The following is a 10,303-nucleotide window of genomic DNA, read 5'->3' on the forward strand; positions in this document are numbered from 1 at the left end:
CTATGGGGTTGAAGGGCTCCAGCCTCGACACATTAACTTACCAGGCACTCAAGCTGTGACAGAACAGGGTTTTATTGTGTTGGTGGGGGAAGTCCCCTGGCAAAGGACAATGCCAACACCAGAGCAATGCCCAGAGGGGACTTTGCATGTGCAGCTGGGATCTGAGCCAAGGAATTACTGCCAGTGTCAGCAATCACTTCTTCAAACACTTGAGGAGCCCCTGCCCTTCTTTAATGCAGGAATTTACAGGTATTAGAGCAAGACTGCGTTGTCTTAGGAAGTCTGAAATACAGAAATGTGATTAAGTCTCATTCCTGAATGTTGTAGCTACTCTAAAATCATGTGTTTAATCCCAGCAAATTCAAATTCAAGATTGAGTCTAAAAGCAATTAAAATCTTACAAAGAGAGGCAAACGCCTCCATGCTTTCCTCTCCCAGCTTCCCAAGTAGCTAAAATTAACAGAAAATTTTGGATAGACTGAATTTAAGCTCTCCCAGTTGTTCCTTCTGTCTTCCTCTGTAGCTGCATGTCTTTGGCACATGCCTTAAGTCTGCCCTTTGTTAAGAGTTCAGTGGTTTGGATCAGATTAAACTGCTTTTCAAGAGCGTGTTTGCTATTTCCCACGCTCCCTCTCCCTAGAAGTCACCGGAGGGCAGCGTTGGGGCTGGGTCGGGATGGGTGTTGAGTCCTTTTACATCTCCAACTTGGCAGCGGCTTCCCGGGGTTTATGACGCTTAGGTCTGGGCTATTTACCAAAACATGAGCTATTTCCCGGTTCGTTTGTGAACCAGCTCATCAGGGCGGCGTTTTTGCCACCCTCTAGATGTGCTTGGTCTCCCCGTTGGGCTCCAGGATGGTCAGGTTTCCTCTTGCATCTTGATCCATTTCTATTGCTTCAAACAAAGACTTGAAGTTCCCGGCGCCGAAGCCCTGCGGAGATGACAACGTTACAGACACGGGGACGGGCAGCGGGTTCCTCAGCTCCGAAGCAGCTGGGAAAGAGCAGCAGACGGTACGTTGGTCTCAAAGCCAAGATCATGGCGCGATCCTCAAACCAACCTGGTGGTTATGCCGCTGGATGACCTCCAGAAAGAGCGTGGGTCTGTCTTGAACTGGTTTGGTGAAGATCTGGAGCAAGTAGCCTTTCTCGTCAAAATCCACCAGGATTTTCAGCTCCTGGAGAAAAGAAAGAAGGCGACAGCTCGAAGACCCACAGAAGAGCAAAGGGATCCCCCTGTATCACCCTCATCCCTGCAGAACGTTGTGGGGAGCCGATCCAGCCCTGGGCAAACCTTTTCCCTCTCAGGCTGGTCTGACTCACCGCCAGCTTGTCGATGTTCTCCTTCACGTTGATTTTGGCCGTTTTCAGCCGCTGCCGCAGCATCTGGTAGTAGCTGGAGGGCACGTCCATGAACTGCACGCCCCGCTGCTTCAGGTTGGTGATCTGCAAGGCAGGAGAGACTGCGGCGTGGGTCGAGCTTGGGGCTCGTCTCTGGTTTGTGCCAAGAGGGTGGCTCGGGACGGATGGTGTTGGGAGGCAGGGCGGTGCTTTCCCATGACGTTGGCCAACCTCATGCATGGGCACCTGTCCCACCTTCTGACTTAGGGCACCAGGAGCAGGAGGGCTGACATGCCCTCTCCAGGCAATGCAGAGAGTTGGCCACTGCACAAGGATCTTCATCCCACCCTGACCCCCAAACACCTCTGGAGGTGCCCAAAGCCAAGTGCTCAGTCCAGAGCAGCATCTGCCCCAGGCGAAGGTGGGTGATGTGCTATCGTGGCTCAGCCCCACCAGCCACCCCTCAAGGACAGCACGTGCCATCAGGGTCCCTGCAGACCCCGGCTGCTGTGGGCTGGAGTGCCGGGCATCTACCAGCAACTCACAGGTGCGGGCAAGTCCCTTTCCAGCTACTCACTGAGCAGTTAATCCTGGTTGTGAGACAATCACAGCACAAAGCCTGCTCAGCCTGCCGGTGGCCTCGTACCCTGACGGTTGTCATTGTCCACCACCCCCTGTGACAAGGACAGTGCCCAGCAGGACGGGATGGGGCAGGGCGCTGCCGGGGGTGCACTCACCGCTGAGATGATGTCGGAGGTGTTCAGCGCGATGTGCTGGACTCCAGCTCCTCCATAATAGTCGATATATTCCTGCATGGAAAAAATGTCACCACGTTAGTGACAGCACAGCTACAGCGTGCAAAGGGCTGGGTGTGAAAGCAAAACCAGCTCAGAGACACCATGAAATTAAAAAAAGATACTAATGCGAGATTGGGGATAAACTATCTCTGTGCTGGTGGCTCCCCAGGGCTTGACAGCCCTTGGCAAACCCAAGCAGGGCCAGCAGCCACCACAGCACAGCTTCTCCTTCACCAGAGCGGGGGCAGCCTGATGGATCAACTGCTGGCGTGTGCTCACCTGAATCTGGGATTTCTTCTTGCCGAATGCCGGCTCATTAATGGGCATCTTAATGGTCTCTTCGTAGTTGGTGACCACGATGGAGCGCAGGGCGCTGAACTCGGTGTGCAGCTGCTTGTCGTCCACTGACCAGAAGCGGTGGAAGAGCAGGTTCTTCTGGTACCTGCCCAGGCCACAGAGGGCACCATCAAGTCCCTCGCTCCATCCCCGCACTAACGAAGCTCTGCTCTGGCTTAATTAGCCTCAGCCATCACCATTGCAAGCGGTGAGACCAGCAGAGCGGTGCTGCTGCTCCATCCCACCTCCCGCCCGCCCTCCCCGCTCTTACCACTCTGCCACCGGGACCATCTGGAGGTCGGGCTGGTTCCCCACGACGTGGTCAATGAAGCTGAGCTTGGCACTTGGTCTGTGGGGAAAGCCGGGGTGGTTCTCAGCCGGGCTCGAGGGCACTCTCAGCGTGAGGGGCTCCGCTGAGGTGGTGGGGACCCCTCCGGCTCTTGGGGGGGACATCCCTCTGGCACACGGCGGCAGAGCCGAGCAGGACCCTCTGCAGAGCACTCACAGCTTCGGCAGCAGCGGGTCCTTGAAGAGGGGGGGGTGGTACCCAGGTAGGAAGAGGCCCTTGTAGTTGAGCTTTTCTATCAAGGTGTGGGTGGTGTCACCGTACTGCAAGAGGGAGGAAAGCGGTTGCGTGGTGGCCCCGGTTTTTCAGGGATCTCCCGGGTCCAGGCTGCTCCCATTGACCCCGCTCCAGCACGAGGGCTCAGAGGCAGCTGCCCTGCCACTTACCGTCTGGATCACCGCGAACTTCACCTTCCCGAACTTGTCCTCCTCCACCCAGGGCTCCTTCACCACCACGGCTCCACGCTCCTTGGCTTTCTGGGCAGAAGGAGAGAGACCCCATCCTGCCGCAGCTCCCGCGGGCCCGTCCCCGCCTCCCCTTGCCGTTTTGGGGTGCTGTGCAGGAGGGAGCAGAGGGGCTGCCCACCTGCACAATGAAGTCGCAGTCCTCCACTTCGAAGGCGACGTCCTTCACCCCATCACCGTGCTTCACCAGGTGCTCCCCCATCTCTGCACGGAGCAAGAGCAGCCCCAGGCGTGAGCAGAAGCACTTTGCTCCACCATCTCCCTCTCCATCCCACCCCGTGGTACCTACCCTCATTCCCCGGGTTGAGAGCGGATGAGAGAACAAACACGATCTGGCGAGGAAGAGGAGGAGCGGTGAGGGATGGAGACGTGGCGGTGCCCCCAGGCTGGGGCAGACGCACCACGGGACTGGGGTTTAGTGGTGCAAATGGGCTTTGGCAGCACCCACACACCTGACACCAGCTCGTCTGCCCCCCACCCTCCACCACCTCTGGAGGGTGCATCAGCCCCTCACCTTGTCCTGCTTGACGACGTGTGAGACGACCTCCCTGCTGCCGGTCTCCAGCCCCCGGTACGCCAGCTCCTCGAAGCCCAGCTTGTTGCAGTAGTAGGATGCAGCCTGTGGGGCGTGTGAGAGCCGTACCTGGTGAAGCTGCGGTGCCGGTGACCCCCGGTTCCCGTGGGGCTCCCCCCGGCCAGGGCGGCACCGACAGCCCCTGGGGAACGGCCAGCAGGTGTGCAAGTCAAGTGTGTGCACGTGTGTGTGTGTGCAGGAGCAGCCAAGCTGCTCTGCTTCCCTCCAGCAGCCCAGGAGGAGCCAGCAGAGGTGAGAAAGGGCCCATAATGGGGGAAAAAGCCCAGACTCAGTGGAAAGTGTTGTCTCCAGAGCCCTCCCGCACCCATGGTGGCCGGGGGAGGCAGGGAGCCCCACCGAGGGGGGAGCATTTCTGCCTGTCTGCTGTTCATCTGGGAGTCTGGGCAGAAAGCAACTCAGGTTTGAAGCACAGGGATGTTTAACTCCCCAGCAGTGACGGGGAGCAGCCACCGCTGCGCCTCATCACCGCAGGCTGGTGCCGGCTCCCGCTGTGCCACACGTGCCGGTCTGCGTTTTCCGGGCCCCTCCCGCGCACACCCCGGGCAGCCCCTCGCCTTGTGCAAGAGCCCCCAAGGCCGCGGGGGGAGGCTGTGCCAGTGGACACAGGCGCTGACCCAGGGACGGGCTTTGGGACGCCGGCACAGCCCCCCCGGCAGCCAATGACCGGAGCGGCCGCCCCGTCCTGGCACCCACCGTTCTGCCCGCCTGCCACCGCCTCTCACCTGCTTGGCATTGCCCACCCAGAAGGTGATGGAGTGGAAATGGATGAAGCGGCCTCGCAGGGGCTAAAGGGAAGGGAAAACAGAGCTGAGAGCTGCTGCAGCCTTTCCCGCGGCGTCACTCGTCGCTGGAGCAGGGAGGAGCGACAGCCGCGACCCTGCAAATCTCCTGCGAACGCATCCAAATTAACCGGGTGGAACCCCGGCTGCTGCCCTGAGACGACAACTTTTCAAAGCACTTTGAGGTCAGGTCCTGCAGGATCCTGCTCTGCGGGGTGGAAGGTGCAAAGTCCCGGCTCACCAGGGGCCCTGTTGGTGCTGGTGCTCTGGGTGCTTCCTGCAAGCAGCATCGGCAGAGGCACAACACCCCCGAGCATTGCTGCCTCAGAGATCAATTCCCAACCCCAAACACTCTTACACAACTGCCAGCGCTGGCACGAATTCCCTTTCGACCCGTTCCGGTGGCCTTGGCTCCCAGCTGCGATGCACACTGACCGGCAGCTTTGAGAGCATTTTTTGGGAAAAAAGGTGGCGAATAGGTACTGCATTTGGAAATAAATATTGCAACGAATTAGTATTCTGCTTAGGCACCAAGTCTGGCTGGAAAAACCAATCGTCTCCCATTTGTCACTCTCCTTGCAAACCAGAACGAAAAAGGAAAAAATGTCATCACTAATGGCGATTTACAACAAGGAACCATGTCCTGTGTGGCCCAACCAGGGAGAAATTTTATTTCTGATTTCACCAGGTGATAAAGGAGTAAGGAATGAATATTGTTTGCACTAACATGGCTGATGTTTCATACCAGACAACAGGGCAGTACCATAGACCCAAAACACCTCTTACCTTTTCTCCCTTGTCTGTATAAGTCGTCTGAAAGAGAGAATCAGAAAAGAGAGACGTTAGCGGAGCAGGAAGGTACCTCGGCCCCCAGAGAGCTGGAATCCAAAGGTCAGTGTACGAGGAAAGCTCTTCTGCCGACTTCCAGCAGAGTCACCGAAAATTCTGAATTCAAGCAGAGATTAACCGCAGTAAAGCTCCCAAGACATCCCGCACCGTCGAGCCCCGGCCATTTGATTCAATTCCCATCCACTGCCTCTCACCATTTTTGTGACCTGGCGTTGTGAGAGTGATGAAGCGAGTGGGAGTCCAAGAGGGCATTTAATATAGCGGTGGGGTGGGGAAAGCTCCTCCTCGGCTCCACCTTCTCCTACCCCCAACTCAAAGTGACGTGTTTGGTTTGGGCTGGGAACTCCCAGCACTGTCCCGTGGGTGGCTTTGCCAGGGCCACATCACAGTGTCCTGTGCAGGCCTGGTTGTGGCACAGGGTTAAACGCATAGGGTGGCAAGTGTGCAAGTGTGCAAGGCTGTGTGGCGCAGGCACCTGCTGACCCCACAGCAAAACCTCCTGTCCCCGTGCACGCCGGGCCGGTAGCGGGGTGACATAACCGCACACCCCCCGGCCCTCCCACCTGTCCCTGGGGACATTCACCCCTTTGCAGGGACATTTCCAGTCCGGGCCAACCTGAACCAGGGCAGTTCGGTCACACGCGAGGTGCAGCCGGGTGTGCGGTGTCTGTGCCTGGGGCCACGTGGTGCCACCTTCAGCTCCGGTGACCCAGCGCTGCAGGGGACACAAAATGTGGGAGCAGCAGGAGGGGACAGGGGGCTGCCCTGCCATGGGGTCCACCAGTGCACAAACACCCCATGGCTGGGAAGGAGGATGCCGGGGCGGGGGAAGGACAAGCACGGGGTGCTTGGGTGGGTGTCAGGGCTGTGGAGGTGGGGTTGTGTCCCCTGGGGCCACACGCCCAACTGGGGCACAGGCTGGAGAGGGGTGGGCAATGAGGACATGGGACACCACTGTGTCACCACATCACTGTCACAGCTGTGTCACCCCATGTCATTGCCACTGCTGTGTCATCCCGTGGCACTGCCACTGCTGTGGCACCTCGTGGCACCGCCACTGCTGTGTCACCCCGTGTCACTGCCACTGCTGTGTCGCCCTGTGGCACCGTCACCACGGTACTGCTCCCTGGCACCATCACACCCGCATCACCCCCCGACACCCACCCCGCGCTGGCAGCGCCACCCCGCTGGCCCCGCCCAACGCTACTGGCCACGCCCCTGCAGTGCTGACCCCGCCTCCCGCGACATCAACACCAGCGGCGCTGATCCCGCCCCGAGACACAGACCCCGCCCCAAAAGACACAGACCCCGCCCTTCGTGGGCGGTGCTTCCGCCGCCGGCCCCGCCCCGCCGCCAGTGACGCCTTTTCGCGCAGCCGGCGGCGCGGCCCGTGTCAGCCATGGCGGACCCGGGCGGGAGCCGCCCGGTCACCGTCAGCGACGTGCAGCAGCTGGTGAAGCGCAAGGACGAGATCGAGGCGCAGATCAAGGCCTACTACGAGCTGCTGGGGGTCAGTGCGGGGGGCTGCGGGGCGCGGGGCCGGCCCGCGGCGCCGGTTCGCAGCCCCACGGCCGCCTCTTCCCACGCAGCAAAAGGGCGTCGGGATGACGGAGCCGCTGGTGGACGCGGAGGATTTTCCCCGGGGCGACATCGACATCTACGAAGTGCGAACCGCCCGGCACAACATCATCTGTGAGTGCTGGGGCGGGGGGGCCCGTGCCCTGCGGGGAGTGACCCGGCAGCCCCGGGTGTGCTGGAAACCGGCGTGTGCTGCGGCAATAAACACCCTGTTAGCAACCACAGCTGTTGAAGTGTCTCAAGCAACGTATCGTTCTGCCTGGTTATCGCAATTCTTAAAAAAAGGAAAGCCAGGATTGCGCTGAGTTGGGTTTTCAGTTATTCTGCTCTGTTTGTGGCTGATGGGGAGCTTGGTGTTTATTTCTTCCCAGGGTTACCCTGTGCCCCGTCTTTGGGGTGGCTCCTGCTCTAGGTACATGAGTGTGTGACTTGATAGAAAAAAGGCTTTGTCTGCTCGGTGATTTCTGGGTGATCGTGGGCCTCCGAGCGCTGTGTCCTTGTGCGTTTGCTGACATTTGAAGCGTGGTTTTCTGTGTTTGTAACTCCCGCTGAAAAGCATCAGCTTGGGGGCTGTGTGAGCAGGGCTGGCGCCAGGACCCAGCAGACACGACAGCGGGAGGTTATTACAATCCATGGCCGACATCTGAGACACCCCAAATACCATATTCTGCCCAGCTGCAGAGTGCGTGCTGAGAAAGAACGCAGAGGTGTACCTCGCTTCCGCTCCCTGCGTGCTAATGGTGTCACCCCCAGGTCTGCAGAACGACCACAAGGCTCTGATGAAGCAGGTGGAGGAAGCTCTTCACCAGCTGCACGCCCGGGAGAAGGAGAAACGCGCCAGGGATGAGGCGGAGGCGCTGGCCGAGGCCAGGAGCCAGAGCCAGCCGCAGGCCTTTGCCAGGGTGAACGCGGTGACGCCGGGATCTCCTGCCAGTATCTCGGTAAGCTGGGGGGTCTAACAGCCCCCAAAAACTGCTTCTGGACCTAGAGAGAAAACACAGCAGGTGGCTTTCTCTGTCGCTTGTTAGTAAGTTGGGGGTTTGATTAGTGTTCCCCCCGCCACCCCCTTTTTTTTTTTTTGGTCACACTGGGAAGCGCTGTGAATAGATCAGTCACTGTATGGGAATGAGACGAGTGCTCTCAGCTGTATCGTCGTACCAAACAGCTCCTCACTGACCATTTGAGCCTCAGTACTTCTCTTCCCCTAAAGCAGGACAGAGGAATGAGTACTTACTGCTTTCTAAGGACATGGGGAAGGTGTAGAGCAGTCCAGTTGCCTGAGCAGTGAGAAGAAGAGTGTCAAAGCACACCTTCAGGGTGCAGGGTGATGCTCCTGTGCTATTACCTGTCTTTGGAGAAGGCAGATACTCATCTCTCTTCTGTATCTGTCCAGGGACTTCAGGTTGATGACGAAATTGTGGAGTTTGGTTCTGTAAACATCAACAACTTCCAGAACCTTCAGAACATCGCCACAGTGGTGCAGCATAGCGAAGGGGTGAGCTCGTTTCTGAGTAACTGCGTTCTCTTGCCTGTCTCTTAGCCACAGGTTTAGAATCTCCAAGTCAGAAACAGCATCAGATTTAGTCGGTGCTGTTGGAGCCTTGTTCTCTCACAGCACTGAGCTAATTGCTGCTGGATAGAAGGGAGCAGAGCGGTGTGTGCTCTTCGCTGTGAGGATCTTCTTGTCTGTTCTCCCCCGGGAGCTCCCTGCAGCCGGCTGCGTTGCTGTGCCGCCCTCGTGGTCTGGCCAGAGAAGCTGCCGCACCTTGGGAAGTTGTCATCTTTTATTCTTATATGTAATTTTTGTTTTCTCCCTTTCAGAGACCTCTGAGTGTGACTGTGATCCGCGGCGGCAGGAAAGTGCACGTGGGGCTGACTCCGAAGCGCTGGGCCGGGAAGGGTCTCCTGGGGTAAGCTGCTGTGTTGCTCACTGGAGCAGATGAGGCTTTTCCCAGCTCGGAGCACGTCTCCGGCAGCCGGGCCAGCTCTGGGCTTTGCTCGCGGTGTGTGTTGCTGCCCGCTCTGGATGTCACTGGCGGGTACCAGCTGAGAGCTGGAGGATGATGGTTTTGCACAGCGATACGGGGAGGCGAGTTGTGTCACACGTGAGCACAGGGGTAAGGTCTCTGTGGTATTTGTTTGGTGGAGGAAACAAAAGGAGGGGGGTTGTGGTGGGTCTGATTGATGCCGGGTCATATCTTCTGCGCCTCTTTGAGAACCGAGACTTTAATGTTTCCTTCTACCCTCTTCTTTTTCAGCTGCAATATCATTCCCTTGCAGAGATGACCATTGTGTGGAAAACAATAAAGCTGAAGTTTGTGCCTGCTTTCTGGACTCTGATCTGGTTTGAAAACTTCCCTACGTGTTTTTGCTGAAACAAATGTTTTGGAGGCTGTGGGCTCCGAGTGCCTGACTCGCGGGGTCTGAGCACGTTCTGGTAGAGCGGGGCCTGCCCGCAATTCGGAATTGCACGGGCTTGTCAAGGGTGGCTTGCAGAGTTGCAAGATGTGTCTTCTCATCTCTTACTCTTATCAGTTTGGAATGAGGCTGTAGAGATACAAACGTCATTTGATACAGGCTCTAAAGAGCATGAAATGGTCTTGATGCTCTTGATGACAACAGAACATTCCTTTTTCCTTTTATTTTCTTTTTCCCCTGCAATTCCTCACTGAACATCTTGCAATAAATGCTAAAAAGTCCCAGAGCACTATTTTGTGTCTGTAATAGTGTAGATCACAGTCAAGAAATATGCAAGTTTGATACTTTATGTTCCCTGTGTTGCCACAACTTTTGAAATCACTAAATGTGATGAAAGAATTTTTGAAACACCTGATTATTTTAATTTAATGACATAAGGAATAGGGATGATAATTTTACTTTGCTTTAATTTTAGTATTTTATATGGTTATGATAAAAGTGCTCCTGCCTTGGTGGATTTTTATGTTTGATGTGGTTTTGTTTATTTCTGGTAGTTGGTTTTGGGGTGTATCAGCTATTCAAGGGGATTTCTGGGATGACTGGTTTGTTTTAAGCTTGTTTCCTGTTGAACTTCAAAATATGCTTCTGAATCAATAAAACTGAGTAAGGCCTCTCTCCATTCTTGCGGAAGTCGTTATTTTGGGCAATAATTGTGGGCTAGGTTGGGTGGGTTAGACACGGTCTGCGCAGACACAGTGATGAGCCCCTGGCTTTCCAGAGCCGAAGCCCAGGGAAGGTTTG

General features: G+C 56.7%; 2 protein-coding genes across 3 annotated transcripts; one reads left to right on the forward strand and one right to left on the reverse strand.

Annotated features, from left to right (window-relative positions):
- Window positions 1-54: 54 nt before the first annotated feature.
- Window positions 55-5,888, reverse strand: HPD (4-hydroxyphenylpyruvate dioxygenase). Its single transcript, XM_005498232.3, has 14 exons — window positions 5,701-5,888; window positions 5,444-5,470; window positions 4,601-4,663; window positions 3,798-3,902; window positions 3,573-3,615; window positions 3,405-3,487; window positions 3,206-3,295; window positions 2,979-3,082; window positions 2,745-2,822; window positions 2,417-2,579; window positions 2,078-2,149; window positions 1,323-1,445; window positions 1,061-1,177; window positions 55-931 (listed from the first exon to the last, which is right to left on the reverse strand). The coding sequence occupies exons 1-14, from the start codon at window positions 5,701-5,703 to the stop codon at window positions 821-823; spliced, it is 1,182 nt and encodes a 393-aa protein (XP_005498289.2). The 5' UTR covers window positions 5,704-5,888; the 3' UTR covers window positions 55-820.
- A 935-nt stretch (window positions 5,889-6,823) lies between these two features.
- On the forward strand, window positions 6,824-10,181 carry PSMD9 (proteasome 26S subunit, non-ATPase 9). Of its 2 annotated transcripts, none has more exons than XM_065032966.1 (6): window positions 6,824-7,016; window positions 7,096-7,198; window positions 7,760-8,025; window positions 8,478-8,579; window positions 8,906-8,994; window positions 9,343-10,181. In XM_065032966.1, exons 1-6 carry the CDS (start codon window positions 6,906-6,908, stop codon window positions 9,368-9,370), a joined length of 699 nt encoding a protein of 232 aa, XP_064889038.1. In that variant the 5' UTR covers window positions 6,824-6,905; the 3' UTR covers window positions 9,371-10,181. The 2 variants fall into 2 exon arrangements, with proteins under 2 accessions (XP_064889038.1, XP_005498399.3); XM_005498342.4 differs by having other exon boundaries at window positions 7,838-8,025.
- The last annotated feature ends 122 nt before the right edge of the window (window positions 10,182-10,303 follow it).

The sequence above is a fragment of the Columba livia genome, chromosome 17 (genome assembly GCF_036013475.1).
Source record: "Columba livia isolate bColLiv1 breed racing homer chromosome 17, bColLiv1.pat.W.v2, whole genome shotgun sequence".
NCBI classification, from domain to species: domain Eukaryota; kingdom Metazoa; phylum Chordata; class Aves; order Columbiformes; family Columbidae; genus Columba; species Columba livia.

Bases quoted from the DNA above. Each gene is read 5' to 3' on its own strand.
- PSMD9 (XM_065032966.1), top strand. From the start codon at position 6,906: ATGGCGGACCCGGGCGGGAGCCGCCCGGTCACCGTCAGCGACGTGCAG. The intron at 8,026-8,477 runs GTAAGCTGGGGG...GTATCTGTCCAG, and splicing joins GATCTCCTGCCAGTATCTCG to GGACTTCAGGTTGATGACGA. The intron at 8,580-8,905 runs GTGAGCTCGTTT...TCTCCCTTTCAG, and splicing joins TGGTGCAGCATAGCGAAGGG to AGACCTCTGAGTGTGACTGT.
- HPD (XM_005498232.3), bottom strand. The intron at 3,616-3,797 runs GTGAGGGGCTGA...CTTCCTCGCCAG, and splicing joins ACGTCGTCAAGCAGGACAAG to ATCGTGTTTGTTCTCTCATC. The intron at 932-1,060 runs GTTGGTTTGAGG...TCATCTCCGCAG, and splicing joins TCCAGCGGCATAACCACCAG to GGCTTCGGCGCCGGGAACTT.